At 41.1% G+C, this 20,000-nt stretch overlaps 3 protein-coding genes across 3 annotated transcripts in view; all 3 read right to left on the reverse strand.

Annotated features, from left to right (window-relative positions):
- The window catches only part of LOC138051453 (pikachurin-like), a 35,585-nt gene extending 30,298 nt beyond the window's left edge, over positions 1-5,287 (reverse strand). Inside the window, exons 1-2 of the mRNA XM_068897648.1 lie at positions 5,069-5,287; positions 1,728-1,940 (exon numbers count right to left, since the gene is read on the reverse strand). The gene's annotated coding sequence lies outside the window, so the exon portion shown is untranslated. The remainder of the gene's footprint in view (positions 1-1,727; positions 1,941-5,068) is intronic.
- LOC138053175 (agrin-like) overlaps positions 1-10,039 on the reverse strand; it is a 30,371-nt gene extending 20,332 nt beyond the window's left edge. Inside the window, exons 1-5 of the mRNA XM_068899837.1 lie at positions 10,024-10,039; positions 9,411-9,623; positions 5,069-5,264; positions 1,728-1,940; positions 457-665 (exon numbers count right to left, since the gene is read on the reverse strand). Coding sequence (XP_068755938.1) covers positions 457-665; positions 1,728-1,940; positions 5,069-5,264; positions 9,411-9,623; positions 10,024-10,039 — 847 coding nt within the window. The remainder of the gene's footprint in view (positions 1-456; positions 666-1,727; positions 1,941-5,068; positions 5,265-9,410; positions 9,624-10,023) is intronic.
- Positions 10,040-12,131: 2,092 nt separating this feature from the next.
- LOC138053176 (uncharacterized) overlaps positions 12,132-20,000 on the reverse strand; it is a 126,332-nt gene continuing 118,463 nt past the window's right edge. The window contains exons 69-73 of the mRNA XM_068899838.1: positions 19,618-19,830; positions 15,937-16,062; positions 15,033-15,242; positions 13,372-13,599; positions 12,132-12,139 (exon numbers count right to left, since the gene is read on the reverse strand). Coding sequence (XP_068755939.1) covers positions 12,132-12,139; positions 13,372-13,599; positions 15,033-15,242; positions 15,937-16,062; positions 19,618-19,830 — 785 coding nt within the window. The remainder of the gene's footprint in view (positions 12,140-13,371; positions 13,600-15,032; positions 15,243-15,936; positions 16,063-19,617; positions 19,831-20,000) is intronic.

The raw sequence follows: 20,000 nt of genomic DNA on the forward strand, positions 1-20,000 counted from the left end.
GCCACCGAATTCGTTATTTGAGATATGAGAAGCTAATGCCAAAAAACGGGTGTATTTGCAGGGCTTTCCTGTTGCCCACGGTAACGTTTTTTAAACGTCACAAAAATGACCTAATCTTTCTTAGAAATAAATTGTTGTTTGACCTAGTACCATAACACTGCTGTTCAGTAGATAAAGTGTTGTAGGGTCAATCCTTCAACTAAGAACGAGTAACTCTTCGTGAAGGATAGCCGCCATGATGGATTTTTAACACCGAACCCCTTCACCGATATCCACTTTCCGCTTATCCCCATCCCTTTCAGTTGGCATTTTTTTTCTCTCTTCACTCCTTGCGTTGCTTCAAAAATTCCAGATGGAGCCCACAAATAGTTTCGCGACAGTACTAACTAAGCGCTCGTCCGCTAAAATTACGCTCTGTGCCAACGAAGGCGAATTTTGTAACAGTAAGTTACGCACCTGATTCCAGTTTTCCTGCCCGCATGGCCAAAGAGATGAAATCCCCCTTTGACTCCGTTACGATTATGAGTCCTGGTGTCCAGTTCGGGGAGTATTGTTCAAAAAAACGGGCAGCGAACTTCGTCTCTTTCTCAATATCATAGGGTTCTAGCCGAATGTAAGAATTCCTTCCCATCTCACCACCCTGGAAATCGCCACGAGTACGTTGGCTGAAAACATAAAAAAAAAAAAAAAAATCAGAAATCGCGATAAACAAGTTTATGCATTACAGTCTGTAAAAAAAACAACAAAAAAAAGAAAAACAAAACCATGAAGATCTTTTTTTTTTTTTCCCCCCCCCAAATGCCCCAAAAACCAATTGTAACTAGCACTTGGTTTTACAAATCAGAGAAAGTCTTATTTCGTGTTTTTTGATTGAAGGTAAACGATTGCAAAGACCATCCGGACTCATCGTCATTCCGAAACATCTATTGGGGCTGCTTGAAAGCCCGGCATTCATTCGTTCTTAATTGCTTTTAAAAATTTACACATTGAATAAAACAAATGTCCTCACACACCTCTTATTTCACAGCGACTACCCAGAAATCCACTCAAGCATTGGCACTTCGCCTCGTTTTCAATCACGCGACACGTGCCACCATAGTAGCACGGATTCATCATACACAAGTCATTATTGCTGTACATCACTACGTTAACTGCGTTCAGAGTGAATTGACCTGGAAAAACGAGGCCATAGACCACGCCATTTATCACGAAATTTCCTCACTGATCCAAAGAAACCAGCCTTTGTTTTCAGAAGATTTCATACCTGAAAAAACAAAGAAACGGGCGCAGAAAATTAGTTGACATGCGGCTTTCGGAGATTAGTTCCTGAGCGCCTGGTTGGATCGACGTTAGAATACGAGCAGTCCCTTCATAAATCAGTCGAGCGGGCCGCTTTTCTGAGGCAGTCGTGTTTTGTCACGCAAACAAATAAGCCTCATTTTATTTGGTGTGTTTGCGTGACAAAACACAACTGCCTCAGAAAAGCGGGCCGCTCGACTGATTTATGAAGGGACTGCTCGCAGTCTAGATCGACGTTTGGGGTTTGGGTAACTGGGTCGGGTCAGTGCCAAGAGCCTTCGGTGAGTTCCTAGGTTCGGCGTAACACGTGGGTTTACACGGTTCTCTACTCTGTTCCGGTTTTCCCCTTTAGTTATAACATCAATAGCAGTAACAATAAAGACAACGATATCAGTAACGGTAATAATCACGAAAGAAAAGTCCATTACTTTGCTGGAAAGCCTTCAACACCTCCTCCCAAGTACAAGTCGGTGTCCAAGTTCAGTTGAGACAGGCCTGCAGGCGAGGAGTCATTTACACCTTTGCCATTTACTTCCAAGTATCCTAGAACACCATTTCTGTAAGCACGAATCCTATTCCATTGGTTTATATTAATACGCTCGCTGCTAATTAAAATGGCAGGGCCTTTGCCAAGGTTATAGCTGAAAAAAAGGAAGAAGAAAAAAACAATATGAATACAAACAAGGAGTCAGGATGGCTTAGTGGTTATCAACGGTGCCTCCCACCTCTGTGACCCAGGTTCAACTCTGGCCTCGAGATCGTATGTGGGCTGAGTTTCAGTCGATCTCAATCTGACTCCGAGGGTTTTTCTCCGGGTACTCCGGTTTTCCTCCCTCCTCAAAATCGACTCTAGATCAGTAACATCCGGGCGGACACCCTCGTATAGAGATAACCACTGGTATCTCTCCCTTTCATTGTACTGAATGAATAAAGTTGGTATTATTATTAAAGTTCAACCTCACCAAGGGTACTGCAAGCTCAACGCTCTCCAAAGGAAACCAGCTGTATTACGATAACAGTTATCCTTGGAAAAGCTGGCATTCTTAGGCGAGCAGCGACCCAATAAGTCGCCGCGATCTGCTTTTAAGCATAAAGACGCTGGCGTGTAGTTCCATGGGCACACGTCGATAATTTGATAACTTGTGCAACAAAAAAGCTTCTACCGTCAAACCTGTCCGTATTAAATATGTCTTCTGTCCTTGTGGTCTCAAAATCACAGTTACAGTTACTCGTGTCGCCCCAGAAAATATCTTTTAAGAGTTCCCTCTTTGTTCTCTTGTTTGTTGATAGCCATCTTGGATTATCATTCATGATTGGATGAATTCGAGGAAAAGCAGGGCGTAAAGCTCCCCCTTTTATAGAGCGTTTTCACATGACGTCACGGCGGCCATCTTGGTCTTCCAAACTAATCCTCTGGGAATTGAACTCTATTTATGCAAATACTTTCCTTTGTTTCAGCAATACAATATGGCTGCTGGTCACGTGAGTGAAAACGCTCCATAGCGCGTATTTAGCAAAAAATAAAGAGAGGCACGTAACACGTGCAAAAGGCGTCCATTAAGGTTGTTGCTTTTACAGTCAAGTTAGGTGACGCGTGACCAGTATCCGCAAGACTGAAATAAACCCTCGAATTCCTCTTTGGAGCTTCCGAGATTTGAATGGAATCTTGAAGATTTTTCTGAAAGTTGCTGCGAAAAATGCACTGTAACAATTCGTAAAAAGCGCTTGAAATAGTTGTCACTTTCAAACATTGTTTATTTTGTAATAAAACGAAAGATCATAGCTAACTATTTTTGATAAATCAAAGAAATATCCACCGGAATTCAGAATCTCGAGAGCAAAGCTAAAAACTGTTGGTTTTGATCTTTTTTTTCGCTTGTGTATGTGTGACCAAACCATTATTGATATTAATTTTCCTTTGTATTATTTTAGTAAAAAAGTCATTGGTTGAATTTTACAAAAGAAGGTTGACCATAATTTCATGGGAGGCTCCTAGATTAAACTCTTCGCTTTACAATAGAGTGATATTCAATTGAGGCTTGTACAATCAAAACAAAAAGAAGAAAGTTAACCAATAACAAGAGGACTCACGTATTCAAATCAACCAATGACAAAGCGAAGCAAAAACACACACTCAGCGCTGAGCGCGGGAAAACGTATGCAAGAAAAAAATCGTAAGAACTGTTACTTCAGTTGAGCTCACGTTTCAGCGGTGTTTGTTTCAGAACGCACGGAAGCGAGGCTTTCGGGTCAACATTCGATCAGATATGGGCCACTTTCGAAAATACCATAATACTCTTTGTTTGTCTCTCCAAATTTTGCATAACGTTGTTTCCAGTTTTTCTTGGGACTTATAATGGTCCCAAGAGAAAACAAAAACATTGCTTATGCAAAATTTGGAGGGACGAACAAAGAGTATTATGGTATTTTCGAAAGTAGCCTATAAAGAAGACTAAGATATTTAGCGCGCAAAATGCGAAAAAAAAAAAAAACCACTCGAATTTTCGTTTTTCTCTGAAGAAGAGAAACTACAGTTGTTGAATGGAAGCTACCCTCGATAGGTCCGCACATTCGAGGTTGTTACTTCGGTTAACACAACCATATGCCATAAAGTGCCTTGCCATACTTTCCACAATAAATTCAGGTCAGACAAACCTCAAATTACTTGAAAAAAAAAAAAACGAAGGAAACAGTCAAGAATCAAGAAAGCACAGAGTCCTTCGATAAGAAATTATTGTTTTGACCCGAAAGCCTTGTTTTGGCGCTCTCTGAAACTAACACCGTTGAGACGTTGACTCAACCGTAATCACAGCTATTGGTTCTGCTTTTCACTCTGATCGGATAAGAATGCGGCGTGAGATTCTTTAGCACATTCGGCCCCATACGTGAAAATGCTGTAGGTCAAATCCGGTCTCAGGTTGAATCCGTTTTTATCTAGATTAAACTGGTGATCCTCACTTTACCTAGGATTAAACTTGCACACCTAGTTGAAATCAGCTATTAACACCCCAAAAAGGGACTGGAAACACCTATACCTTCCCTCCAGCTCTGTCTTACGCATCTCAACACATCTTCTTCTTAATGTTTCTCACCATCTCTTCGGTTTCTGTATTCATACACTTATTCATTCAGCCTCAACGTTACAATATAGTACGGGAACAAAGAACTGTACTATGCACTTAATGGTACTCGAATTCGAACCCTCCTGGCCCCTGTTGTTCAAACGATGGATAGGCTTAGCGCTATCCGCCGGATAAATCATTATCTAGTGGAGAAGTCGTAGCAAAGCAATTGCGCTATCCAATGGATAGCGATTTATCCCGTGGATAGCGTTATCCACCTTTCGAACAACTGGGGCCAGATCTATAATCCTGTGCCTCCACCACTACACTACAACGATGAACATGCTCAACCCAAATTCCTTTCATTATTTACCTTTGTATCATAAGTCATAATTAATAAGTCATATATAATGACCAAAACTAAACCTAACCTGACCCTAATTTTTCTCTAGGCTTAATTTAGGCTCCAAAAACGTTTGCTCAATTCATCTGAATGCTTATTCAACCTACGTAAGAAGGGATTCAACCTGAGGTCGGATTTTAACGGCAATATAAACACTCCGTATCACTAAAGATATCGATGAAGTTACTTTTTAATTCACTTTCAACGCTTCCACTCCCAAGAGTGGCACTTAAAGATTTTACTCCGTTGAACGCTAAATGATTTTACCCGTCAATGGGCAGTTGCTGTATTATTAAAGGCTTACCTGAAAGTCACCCATCCGCGTATCAATACAATGAAGATGTAATCATTGTTGTTTCTTTTGCCGGACGCCTTGCTGTTCAGCAACACTCCAGAGCGACTAATGGGTCGTATATCCATTTGAATATCTGCTATTTTATTAACTTGAGACAAGGCTTTGTATGTCATGAAAGAATTGCCTTTAAATCCTGCCGCTGTAGCTGGAGAAAAATGACAAAGTGGAGGTAATTACAGACGAAAAATGAATTGTATGTATGATTAAACGAATGAATGAATGAATGAATGAATGAATGATGTCATGGTTTGATAGTTCTCAATTTGTACGAGCCCACACACATTCATTCACTACCCACAAATCACGAAACGCATTCGGAAATTCCGGCCGTTTGCAAACTCGATTAGAACAATTCTCCAGACCAATTTATGTGTCATTTATTGGTCTCACGTAAATAACTAAATAAAAACTCAAGGTAAATAAGGAAAGGAATAAGTCACAAAACTCAAAGGCCGTTTTTATACCAGAAACGCGCAATCCGCCGGGACGAATTATCCGTCTCTACGGAGTTTTATCGGAAAGGACTATGTAGCACTCGTTAGTGCGAGTGAAATAACATAATTTAGGGTTTTGACGTGAGCATACAAAGTTAAAATTGTCATTCTCTGTTTTTTCTTTGAAACAGTCCGTACCAGAAATAGGACACTTCGCCCATATTACAGAACAAGAACGAGAAGGAATGATCGAAAAATGAATCGTTTTCAACGGCGTTGTCGTTGTCGCAGCTATAAGTCCCTACTAACTTAAATAACAACAAAAAAACGTCCGTTACAAGAGTAAACGTGTATTAATGAACTTTAACTATGACAATAGGAAGTTTTTCGCTGCATGAATCGTTAGCCAGGGCCATTCATGAGAGACGCGGGTCTTATCTGAGAAGCGTTCTTAAACGGGCCGTATCGGTTATGCGTTCGTGTTGACTGGAACATGTTGTGTTGCGTACAGAGAATGAGATGGAAATGCAAGAAGAGTAGGTAGAAAGCTATCGACGGATTGGCGCGATCACGACGTGTTACGGATTCATTAAATGCAACCTTTCGAGTGGTGTGTCGGTAAACTTGAAAAATGTTTCGTATGCGCACTTACAGTTTATGTCTTATATACGAAAACGTTCAAGCCTTTTTGAAGACGTGGACAACATAAAAATAGCTGAGAACCCTTTCCTATTTATGACGCGTCTTATTTTCGTTAAATTGTAAAATGTAGACATCAGATCATATCTTATCTAAAGGAAATGATAGGGGGAATTTAAGATGCTTAAGAACTCCAGGACGCGGTATATTCTGCCAAAGCGTTGGCGCTATACGGGATGATAGACAGAGCCAAAATATACTTGTAAAGAGGTTTATATGACAACCACCACGAGAAAAAATCGTTTAGAACTTTTCCTCATTACAAGCCGGCGTTGTTATCGATCCGTTGATCATAACAAATACAAGAACAAACACGAGATCTTTAAAATTATTGAAACCCTACGCAACTCTCCACACAGGCGAGTGTCTTTGCAGTCTGGAAGTTAGTATAAAACAAGACATCAATAGTTCATTACTAATGAGATAAACCAGAGTGAGTGAAACAGGGATGGTTTACGATAACGGGGTACAATCAATAGCAAATGCATTTCGATAAAAAGAACACATGTATAAGAAGAAACCAATTGCAGGGAGAAAAAGTAAGAAAATAAATTGATAGTTTTAAGGCAAGATGCCATCAGAACTCACAACGGGAGGAACCAGAAATTGTATCTTCAGCGGCCAAGCGTCTGCCGATGTGTCTTGCAGACCTTGAAGCGGGACGAAGACAATTTCTACCTGTGCAGACTTTAGAAAGCATTAAATATTGTAGTCACAAGAAGATTAATGAATGACTTGTGTAGCAAGTGTTTCTGTGAGGTTTCTGCGCAAGAACGCCGATTTTCCGTTGCGGGCGAAATGGGGCGAGAGGAAACAAGAGGAGGGGAGGGGAAGGTAAGAGAAACGGAATCATCACCAGCTCATGCGTATTAAGATTTAAAACCAGCCCTCCCACGGTAAAATCCCCAAGGAATCGCTTGCTACGCAGAAGGCAGAGCAAAGAGGAAACCAACACATTCGAAACTGGCCACATGCGCTAACGTCAAATCCGCTGAAGCAGAAAATTCTGATTTGAATAGACCACTTTCGATATATTGAAATTCAGTCCTAAACAAAAGGCATCATCTCGAGGCTCTCGAGCACAAACTCATACAAATCCTTATATTTATTCCCCAGAGCCTCGAGATGGTGTCTTTTGTTTTGGACTGAATTTTAATATATCGAAAATGGCCAATAGTCCTTTTGACGGTTAGTTTTTCTCATTTGCATTACAATGTAATCAAGCATGTATGAGTCAATTTCGGGCTATTTTGTAGTTTTAACCCGAAATTGCCTCGCATCCACGTTAGATTGCAAATGAGATGCAAATGATGCAAATGAGAAAAACTAACCGTGAAAAGGGCTATTGTGTCCGAAATATCTGACGAAACACTGGTTCGTTTGCCAATGGTGTGATCAACGAGCCCATCACAGACGGGATACTGTACGAGGTATCAGCTGTGTATGAATTCCTGAGAAACAAAATTATCTTTTTCTGTAACGAAACGCAAAATCCTTCTTAGGTTTTAAAAACGGGATTTGGTTTTCCGCAAAGAAACATAGCTTAAATTAAGTGTGCAGGTGCTTACAAAGGTACCCGTTACGGGTTATCACTATAGCGATAGTTGATCAGTGATAATCAAGAACTTGAACTCTCGTAAATGCGAGATAGGGACGTAACCTGTCTTTATTTCTAAAGGCTTTTAACAGCATTAGCAAGATCCTATTCCAAGAAAAGACGCGTTAGATAGCGGATAACAGAGGATACGTTTTCAATCGAGGAGCTAGAGGGAACAAAATTTATGCAAGCTAGCTTTTAGTCAAACAGTACCTCGCTGTTACATTTCGACAATTTTAGTACGCACCACAAGACCGTCTCTTAGCGACCGTAATACGGGTCTGACTTCTGCAGGATTGCACTTGTAGAGTACACTCGTTAGGATAGGTCTGTCCATCCGTGCCACACACAGGAGCGAAGGACAGTGGGCACTGCCTCGGACAGACACATTTCAGGGAGCCGTCTAGCTGAGCCTTACATCTAGCGTAAAAGTCGCAGTTGAGAATGGCACAAGGCGCTGAGAAGGAAAGAAATGGAAGACCAGAGTAGAAGAAGCTCTAAAAAAGATAGGACTTCATGCAAAGAAAGAGATAAGGCACATCTTTTGGGAGTCAGTACGCAACTTCATGTATCATTACAGGCTCTCAGGAATGGTTTAAAAAACAACAACAATTGAGCAGAGGAACAACACAACAAGAACAGAGAAAAGTAGCCCTCAACCCTTTGACTCCAAGGTTTGATCGGCATGTAAATTCTCCTCACAATTTCAATAAAATGTCAGTCAGACAGGTATTGAGAATGAAGATAATTATGAGCTTAAGAGGTGTGATCACCAAATTCTTATGACTAACCAAAAGAAGAAGAATCTCTGGTACTAGTTAGGAGAATGAACATTTCGATCATTGGAGTGAAAGGGTTTAAAGAGTCACAACAGCGTGGTATCTGCATGTTACCGCTGACAAAACAGACATAAGAAGTGAAAAATTGACGGTCTATGACTGTATGTGGTCTATGACGTTTAGGTGAATATTGCTACGGCAGCAGTTGCCACAAAAGGTAAAGAGCCAATGGTGATACTTAAATGTTGAAGGTAGAGCGATTTGTTTGAAAGAGAACAAAGGTAAAAAACTCAATTGTAAGTAGGGGTTGAATTCGGGACTTCCGAACACAACTCCACTCCGTTGTCAGTGCGGGATAAAAAGTCCTTGCAAACTGAATGCCGTAGAACTCAACTGGCCTACAACGCTCCCTACTTTTTCGTTGTCGTCCCGTTAATAACTTTAGGCTGATTTAGCAACAGAACGGGAACGTCAGTGGCGACGTCGCGCGCAGCAAAACTACAAATGAGAATTTAGAATAGAGAAGAAAAGAGTGGAGTCTATTCTATTCTGAATTCTCATTGGTGTTTTTTCTGCGCGCGCCGTCGCCGCTGACGTTCCCGTTCTGTTGCTAAATCAGCCTTTTGGCCTAATCAAACGGTGCCGTGATTTCAGGAAATAATTCACATCGCCCATCAACCGCCGTGATGCGACTGGAGGCTAAACAATTTGTAGCTAAAGCAGACTTATTGTATCGGCATTCGAGATCATGCTGTAGAACGAAAAAAAAAAAGAGAACTTACTGCAAGCTCCTTGAGCCAGCACAGCGAAGCTTCGTCGTTGCTTGCAGGCATCAACTCGAAGTAGACATTCGTTGATGTAAGTTTTGCCGTTGCTACCACAAACTGGATCTAAAGCCAGAGCGCATGTTTCGTTGCAGACGCAAACAGCTTGACCGTTTGGCCGCTCCACGCAAGACGAATAGAAACGACAATTGGTTTGAGCACAGCCAGGGACTGGCAAACATTTAAGAAAGTTAAGTTAGAGAGACAATTCTGAATTAATATAATGTTACATAAGGTCGAGTTCTGCGTAAAAGATAATCTAATGCATAAGACAAGAATGAGGTAATACTATTGGGCAAATCGCCGGCTGTGATAGCCGAAGGAAAATTGAAAAAGAGAAAGTCCAGAGAAAGTCCTGCTTTATCGCGTTCGGGTGAAACGACACCCTACTAAAGCACTTCACCACAGATTCATCGTTGCAATTTAAATGCTCCTTTTTTTCGTTTTTTATATGAACAAAACGTTGAGTCAGGTCTTATTAATAAGAAGTTGAAGCAACGACGACGGGACTGCTCTCAAAACGGGATTCGCGAATCGGGATTCGGTCACCACTTAACGATTATTACATCACGTTCGCATTGACCCATGTCACGGCTGTTGCGGGAAAATCAAAATTTCCCTTGACTAAATTGATTGTAAGGGCGCTGAAGTTAACCGAGATAAAGAGTCTAGTGCTCATTCTTTTCACAAAATTCCTTGATAAGGTAAGATGTACTAATAACATGCTGTCGTTTGGGAGTGTACGGGGATAAGAGAAATGGAATAAAATTTCATCCAACGTGAACAGCGAGCAAAAGTACAGTTTTGGTTTGGCTTCACCTCAGCCTCGTCGACTTTGCTTGAACTCCCTATTATTCGTGGTGCCGTTTTGAGATAAAGGTCGCATTTTCAGTTTAAAAACTTGAGAAAGTCGCCGAGGATGCGGCAAAACCACCTCGACTGTTATCTATTTCTGTGGGAACAAGTAAATTGCAGGAAGCAGACTCCTGCGTGAGTGACCGGGCAACACAACTACTTAAAACATTGAAAATACTTCAAGCAAACACGAGGTTGTGAGCAAAAAGGAGACAACAGAATTCGGGCAAGATATAAAGAATAACAAGACACTGAGAGTTTTCTTACAACATCTTCCTTTATGAGCAAGCGCTACAATCCCATTTGTTTGGCATCTGTCGAGATTGAGAGCACAGAGGTTCATGTACGTTTTCCTATTGTTTCCACATACAGGATCAAATAGAAGAGAGCAGCCGCGCGGGCACTGGCACGTCTCGGCCCCATCCTCCCGGAGCATACATTTCCCGCCAAATTGACAGCGAGTGGCATTGCATGCTGAGAAGAGTGAGAAGGTGTTTTACAGGAAGATAGAATAATTTCCAAGGAAAATTTTGAATCTTTAAACCCCATCAGCAATTAACACGCTACGTGGCAATCAACAATGCAATTAACAATGCAAAGTGACCGGAAAAGTTAGCAAAATAGTTTTAAACGTGATATAAAAAAAACATTCAATGTTAAACACAAGAGGTAGGAGGAGAAAATGAGCTGAGATTATTCAGATGTATTAAGGCAAAAAGCCATTCATTTAAAGTTTGAAGCTTGAAGGAGTCGTGAATGGAAAGAAACAAAGCAAAATAACAATGTTAACAGAACACGATTGAAATGAGGAAAAACGGTTGACTATTTAGCAGCATGCATGACGGATTTGGTTGCGGGACAAATCCCTCGATCATGTGGTCTGAGCGGGATTTCATCCCGCAGCCTCCCAAACTGAGCCACGCAATTCTCAGAATAAATTTCAGAAGAAATGAAGGAAATCTGTTAAGTAAAAAACTCCTTGCCTGAGAGTCCTCTTTCTTTCATTGTAACAACATTATATGAGACTTACTACATCGACCATGATGCACCATAGAAATAGGGGACTGGGCAAGACACGCCTGGCGTCTGAGAAAACAGTGATTCAGGTACGACCGGTTATCACTGCCACAAACCGGTTTGTATCTGAAGTGACATATGCTGCACACGCAACGAGCTGTAGTGTTTGAGACCGGATGGCATACCGCTCCATGTTTACACTTTCCTCTGTAGCAAGGATCTCGAGGAAAGAGGTAAGATTTGAATGAGACTGTTACATTTGGCATTAGTATAGTTTGCTCTTCTTATTAAAGTGGCTGTGTCGTGGCAGTCCAGTCCATTTTGTGTAGTTTTACCAAGGGAAAATTAAGGAGACAGAGAGGGAGTCGCCCAGCCTAGCCCTTGGGATATGTTAATTTCAGTTAAGTTATTCTTAGTGTCACCAAAACGGAAGTTTGTTTCCCGAGACGTCCAAGTGGAACTAAGGTTTGTTGAGTGACGAAAACGAGTTTGAGAGGCAAGGAAATTGGTATATCTTGCCCCCAAAACCCGGAGTTGGAGATAGATTTTACAATTTCTTGTGAAGGTAATGGCTTGCTGGATGAAGAATACATGCACCTGCGAAAGCCATACTGAATACCCAACAGCCGCCATAACAAAATGCTACATAAGTTCCCATGACGTCATGCTTAATAGTCGCGGACGTCTCGGCAAAAGACTTCCGATCAAAAAATAGGTAGCTAAAGTAAGCGCGTTTCTGAGACGCGGACGGCAACCGGAAGAGAACATTTCGCGTGCCAGGACAGTGGTGTCTCCCATATTTTTATACTAATCATCTTTAATGGAGAAAAGACAAGTTAAAAGGGCAAATAGCTCACTTCCGTTTGCCGTCCGCGTTTCAAAAACGCGCGTGCTTAAGCTGCCAATTAACTTTTGTAAGATTCACACATCTCGGCCGACGCCCACGGACACTCCCTCTCTCACCCTCCGGCATTTTCTCTTGGTTTTACCAATTACTCGCCCCTTCTCGCTATGTAACTTAACGTTAACCCAGAAATTACTTTTAAACAAACCAATCAAAGCTTCGTTAAGATAACAGGGAACTTAAAGGAACGACAACGGCGACGGCAACGAGAACGTCACAAATTTGCATATTTAGTGGGCAAAAACAACAGCTTTGCACGCCCTGCACATGCGTTTTTCACTGTTGTCCATTTCTTTGCCGTCGTAGGCAAAACAACAACGTGAAATAGCCAAATTTGAGGTTTTATGGAGAACGTTAGCACTTGAGGATAAATTTTTATTTTCTTCCCTAAATTACGCTGAGTTCTGACCAGTGTCATTCTTGAGGAACTACAACACCCTTGTCAAATTAAAAAGGTTGAAATAGTCACGAAGTGATTACAATACCCTGTAATGCGAATTTACATTTTGAGATGACGTTCTCGTTGCCGTCGCCGTTGCTTAAGTTCCCTAGTATCATAATGGGCACTATCGCCGCCATGTTGGTGCAAAAAGCAACAAATCTCTTACTAGCTTCATTGGCTTCTACCATCGAGATAGCGAGGATGACGTAACAAGATTACTGTTTTGTGCCACTGATAGGAGATCAAGCGATTGCAAGTCACGTGGTATGCATGTTGTAGAAAAATTTTGCGATCAGGATTGATCTTCCTTCATCCTAGAGTTAGTCACGCTCATGATTAAATTCATCAAACTCTACAAGTTTCTCTTCAAATTTTGCGCTGCTGGTTTGTACTCAAGCGATAAGAAGATACAATATCAGAGCGAGTCAGCTGGAGTCCATTCTTGGGCAGTTTTTTTTTACATTCTATCATATTGCTACTCATTCATAAAACAGGGAAGAGGCGTTCTCCCGGGAAATGAGCATATAATGAAAGAAATTCGGAAGTCATCAAGGCGAGAAAACTGTTCATCCTCTCGATGGTAAGAGTGTCGAAAACATATGTGCAGCCACGCAAGAAATTCGAAAACTGTACTATTAAAAGGATTAAAGGAAAGAATTTAGCGAGAGGCGGTGCAGTAATGAGGAAATAGTTCGACTTACCTTTGCACGGCCCGTCATGCATGACAGAGATAGTCTCGTTGCTTTGGCAAGATTCGATTTCCATTTCACAAGCATTCTGGTACGTTTTTCCATTGTTACCACAGATAATACTGCTGGTTTTCGAACAAGACGGTGTGGAACACGCGCACTGGGCTGTGCCATTGGCTGTGACAATGCACATGGCGTTTGGAGGACAAGTCACGCGCGAGCAAGGCGATGTGGGATTGCCTGGAATAGGCCAATCATTGGTTGAGCACATTCAAGGGAATAGGTCAGCGGCAAAGAACAAAAATATATTAAGCAACAAAGTAACGAAAGAAAGATTAGATATTAAAAAGTGAATGACAGAAATTGAGAAGAGAAAAAAAGAGGTACGGTGATTCCTTTTGACAAGTCAAAAATTAAAGAAATTCTACTCAAGACCTTTCATTCATGCACACACACAGATTCCTAGAAACAGCCGATGAACTCTAAGCTTTGAGATTCAATCTCATTCGTCTTTTTCCTGTCGTCAGTCACAGTAACGGGCATGTAAAAAACAACGTTGTCTACTTGACTTGCTTTGCTTTGCCAAATAGTTTATCAGCGACCTTGATTCCGAAAAAGGAGGAAAACAGTGTTTCCATTTGCAAATAGTAACAGTGCTACCTGGAGTGATGAGATGTACGAATTCGATTTATTGTTGAACGGTCCAACGCCTGCCGCCAAGAGCATTCCTTTGTATTAAACTAAACCGCTGGATTGAATAGACCTTTTTACCAATACGGCGGCCATTTTGATTTCTATTGTTTCGAAAGACATTATGGGATGCTCAGGGGGCAAATTAATGTGTATTTGCCCCCTGGGCATCCCATAATAGCTATTCGAAACAATAGAAATCAAAATGGCAGCCGTATAGGTAAAAAGGTCTATTCGAAGCCTAGAGTTTGCAAGTTATGGAAAAGCGCATGCTTAAGATGCATGACAATCACGGGTCAAAATATATCATACCACATGTTCCTTTGTAAGCAGCTCTAATTGTCAAATTTGACTGACAGGCTGTTAGCTGCAGAGCACACAAGTTGAAGTAGCTTTTGCGATCCGTACCACATATTGGGTTATACACTAGTGAACATTTGGACGGACAGACACACCGTGCAAAGGTCCCGAATTGAGACACACATTCCGCGTAAGGTGGGCACTTCTTGGAATAGCAAGGATCTTTGATAGCATGAAGAAAAAAAGAAGTAACCATCAAAAAGGTAAATGAGTTAGAACAATAATTATAAGAAAAGTAACAAAGAATTAAACAATTTGATAACGACGATGATAATGGAAATTATGATAATTATGATTACGACGATGCCTGATACCATTACTCCAAGAATGATGATTACGATTAAAATGACATGATGAAGTTAACGTGAACGACTCTGGATGAAAAATGCTAATCAAGGAGAATGCAAATAAAAAGAAAAGCCCAGAAATAAGGCTCTTTATAAAATACTTATTAAGCTTAAGGGAAATATGCAATATTAGCAACCTTAAGAGAAATAGCATTATCTGAGAACAACTTTCGCACTTTGTGATCATAAAAATCATCAATTAAGCGTGAAGTGACTGAGCTTCGAAATAAAACAGTTGCTGAAGTGAAATCAAGATTACAAGAAGCCAAATCTTACCACACTTTCCCACGTGTCGAACAGACAGATTTGCTTTCCGCTCACAGGAATCAGCTCGAAGATGACATTCACTCTCGTAGGTGTTGCCATCAGTTCCACAAACGTGGCTGGAATTGGATAGACAGCCGTTTGGACAGACACAGACTCCAGCTGTACCATTACTGGACACACACTGGGCATACAACTGACAAGTTACGGTAGAGCAAGGAGCTAACAGAGAAGAGGAAAGAGTTGGAAAAACAATTTGTTTTGAGATTTCAAGAAGAAGAAGAAGAAGAAGAAGAAGAAGAAGAAGGAGAAGAAGAATAAGAAGAAGAAGAAGAAGAAGAAGAAGAAGAAGAAGAAGAAGACAAAGAACATAAATATTTATAAACGACAGTATTAGAAGCTTGAAAAGACGGCAAAGCCGCGCGTAGAAAGTAAAATACAATGCAATACGTATTTAATTGGCCACTCCCCATCGGGCCTTTTCAGCTCCAATGAAACACAATCAATGAAATGACAGAACAGAACAACAACAATCGCAACTGGCTATTTACAAGTGCAGCTGAGAAGTTGAACCAGGGAATACCTGGAACAAATTCAACAATTGATCAGAACGGGTCTTGAACCCGGGATCTCCGGATCTCAAGACAAGCGCCCTTACCACTGGGCCACTCTGCCTCTAGTAATAGGCAAAGAAACGTAAAAGCACGAAGAAGTCGAACTGGAAGGTGAAAACCAGTAGGAAAATTAATTAGTTAATGAATTAATCTCGGGCCCAAGAGATATTCCAAGGAATGACACAGGAAGAGAATAAACAAGACAGAACACTCACTACAAAAGCCCTGATGTAAAATACTGAGACTTCCATTGCGAGCGCATGTTCGTATTTTAAAAACGCACTCGTTTGGGTACGTTTCACCATCGCTGGCGCATATTGGATCAAAGATCAGCGGGCAACTCTGCACGCATGTGCATTGAGCTTCAAAGTTGTTGTCCAAGGTGCAGTCAGAGTAGAAAGGACATTCCTTGTTCTCGCAAGGATCCTCTGCGTGAAGAAGGAAAAAGAAAGAATTCAGGGGGAAAAAATTAGTTACCTTCCAAGAGTTTATGTGAAGATTTTTTGCTTCGTCTTCATTTAGCACATAAAGTTGTTATAAATATATTAATAAATAAACTAGTTTAATAATAATAAACTGTTTCTACCTGTAAAATACTGTTTCAACTGCTTTCGAATGAAGCAAAAATTAAGCGTGCATTAATCAAGCGTTTTCATCGGTTAGGTTGCCTTACTGAATCACCTAGCGTTTGATTCTTTTAATATGTACTAAATGTTTAGGCAAGCCTAAAGGAAGAGCTCCTCAATTACTTTTTATTTATGTTTCTGTTTCAGATCTGATTTGTATAACTAGTATGCTTGCCAGTCCAGTCTGCTCCTTTCGGTAAATTAGTCTCTTACCCCGTAAAACGCTGCGACAATCGTAAGTAATGTTGTTGGTCTGTCGTAATCTTGTCGCATGCGCAGTACACTGGCCATGCATCTTCACACCAAAAAAAGCGGGTTCCAGCCCATGCAACTTCCCGCCAAAAAAGCGCGTTCCAGAAGTAGGAGATTTCGCGTATTGCGTTACATGAAAAGTTAAACGTACGGAAGAAAGGACGGCGATCGCACGATGACGTCACACCCAAACCAAAAATTTCTCGGGGTTACCATATTTTCTTAACCATGGTGCTTTCGGCGCACGGAGCTCCACTACTGCAGTAGTAACGCAGCATTCCAGTCAATCCCAATGTAGCTTAAATGTTTCACTAATCGAGATGATCTTACGTAGACATTCCTACGTACATTGTAAGATATTCCTAACTAGTATTTTGTATCTGCAATTAACAAAACGACAATGCTGTATCCCGAGTGCGATAATGTTCTATGTACTTTAAAATCAGTGTCGTTCCAGCAAAGTAAGAGCTATTGCAGGAGTTTTGTCAATTCCGATCTTATAATGAAAACATATTACCGATTAACTCTTCATAATATAAGCAGAAGGCAAATTCAAACTCGGCTTTTGGGTTTAACGATGAACTGATATATGAAATGGATCATATATGAACTGCGGATATGAAATCAAGTGAAGCTATGATCCTCGCAGTTATGAACGCAACTTTTGCAATTGCGTAAAGAAGCCTGAAAAATTCAGGACTTCAACGGGGTTTGAACCCGTAACGTCGCGATACCGGTGCGACGCTCCAACCAACTGAGCTATGAAGCCACTGACGTTGGGAGCTGGTCATTTTTGGGTTCGTTAAAAGAAACAAAGGCTCCCGGTTCGTCAGTGGACTGTGAATCACTCAAGCAGTAACAGTGAACATGACTTTAGCATAACTGGTAAACCTGAAAGACTGGCAACAGTCGCAGAAGACCGGAGCTCGAATTTAACATCCACCGAATTGCTTTTTTTAAGTTCGGACATCTTCGGAAATCTTGAGATACGTCTCGTTTCGTCTGGAAAAACAAGCGCTGAAATGAAAAGCTTAAAGCTAAAATTTAATTTGTTAACATTGCACTAACCTCGATCTGTTCGAAGTAACACCAATATTCCAAATATGAAATTGAAAAGAAAAGAAAGATTGTGTTAGCTAAAAGAAAAACTCATTTTCCAAAACAGCTAAAAGATGCGTTTAAGAGACTAAACTATAAGATGATAAATTTATCGTAAACTAGGAGTGGTCCCAGATTAGTGTGTTCGACATGTTCATTTACAGATATTGACAAAATGCAGGAGTTGAGATCAAAATGGAAGATATCGTGGCGTTTACTAATTTTGTATTTTGCTGTGGGTGCCATTTGGGAGTTTAAAGAACCTATGCAATGTAGGAAACAAAGCCCATGGTGTTGTAGCCTTGACTAAGACGCCTCTCTGCCTCTCCAGAACTCTTCATTCAGTGTATCACATACTGAAGTCTTCGAACCCAATCATACACATTTGGCTAACCCTAACCATGCAAGAACTTGGCAGTGATATCGATAGGGCAGGCTAGAGGGAGTTTCAATGGAGTGTCGCAAAACCAAAACCAAAGTAATTACTTTGGCCAATCACGGAGACAATTCCGCTAACCAATCAAAACTCGAATTAATTACACGTAGCCGACACAAAGCGCAGGAAAATGTGCCCCCGCCAGCCACGATTGGTTTTAGTTTCACTTCTGATTGGTTGAAAAAATGGCGCGAGAACTTTGAACCAATCACTGAGTGAAGAAATGCAAAACTAAGGCAATTCGCTAATTAATTACAAAACTCAATTGAAAACCGCTTTAACAACACCATTTATTTAGTTTATTAGCTTCTGGTATGTCCAGGACGTTCTTATGACAAACCGTCGCCACAACGTGTCACCATAATCCCTCTTTTCAACTTAACGTCACATGTGTTCAAAGAACCACGCGTCTCTCTAGAACAGCTTCTAAAGAACACTTATCACCAATCCTAACCCTAACCTCATATCCACTCCAACTCAAATCAGGCAGATTAGATACTTAGCATTGCTTTTACTTGAACCGGGAAACGCCAGGCTATTGCTTGTCATCAAATCATGAAAATTCCCTTAACCTAACTTTTCTATTTCTCTCTTGAGAAAGTGCTCGTACCTGTATATAAGAGGCGAAAAGTGCGCCAAAATTAAACAAGTTTCTTTGATTTTTGGCAAAACGCAAATTGTAAGCTGACGTTTGTCGTAAACGCGATACTAAATCTCTTCAACTGTCTGCCATAAAGCCTGTGCCTATCAGTATATGCTCTAATTTTATTAGGATCGTCTCGTAGGCAAGGAGCCTAATCTGTCTAATTTGTCCTTGGCCCATCACTTTACCGTATTATCTAAATTTAGAACACTGGACCCGTCAAGTTATGGCCAATCAGATTGGGCCTGATGACTAAAACGCCTCTCATTGGTCTGCAACAAAATAACCGTACGAGGACTTGCTTGTGCTTAACGCAAAATCATGGATCGTCCAAGGAACACATTTCCGCCACATTTTCCCCCTAACGACGACGGGAACGGCAACGAGAACGTCATCTCAAAACATAAATTCTCATTAATGTGATCACTTCACGACTATTCCAAGTTTTGTAATATGACAAAGGTTTGGCAGTCCTTCAGGAATGAAAACGTTATGAGCGGCGCTTAATAAGGGAGAAAATGAAAGTTTATCTCCAGGTGCTGACGTCCTCCATAAAACCTCAAAGTTGGTTATTTTACGTCGTTGTTTTGCTGACGACGTCAAAGACAAGGAGAAAAGTAAAAAATGCACGTTCAGGGCGTGCAAAGCTATTGTTTTTGCCCACTAAATATGCAAGTTTGTGACGGTCTGGTTGCCCTCGCCGTTGTCGTTGCTTAAGCTCGCTAGAGTAACGAAAACTGATGAGCCACATTCCACCGCAGATCGAGACTTTTGGGTTGTGAACTTCTCGCAGGGGACGTCTCGCACAGCAACGGGAAATCAAGCTCCTAATAAGTGTAAACCAAAATTCACGACTAATATGCCCGGACGCTACACAGTCAAATGCATCTTACCGGTAAATTCTTAGAACAAAAACAGTTTGACATACCACAAACGCCTTTGTTGCGCACGGAGATCAAAGTCGCTGCCTCGCACGATTTAACTTTCATGTGGCATTCACTCTGGTATTGCATGCCATCCGTGCCACAAACTGGAAAAGCTGAGGTGGAACACTCGCTCGCCGTTGGACACTGACACGTTGGCTGTCGGTCAATTTCAACACACTCGGCGTAATTTTTACAGCGTAAATCCTTGCATGTTGCTAAGAAAAAAAGACACAGAACGCTAAGAAACCAAAATACAGTCGTGCTTCAGTGATTAGCTGGACTGGTTCAACCTCGTTCCAAGAGTGAGAGAGAAACTTTACCGCTGACTGGTCAAGACTGTCCCGATATATGGGACATGTCGATAAAACGACTTACGGGAGGGTCT

The sequence above is a fragment of the Montipora capricornis genome, chromosome 6 (assembly GCF_036669925.1).
Source record: "Montipora capricornis isolate CH-2021 chromosome 6, ASM3666992v2, whole genome shotgun sequence".
Classification (NCBI taxonomy): Eukaryota; Metazoa; Cnidaria; class Anthozoa; order Scleractinia; family Acroporidae; genus Montipora; species Montipora capricornis.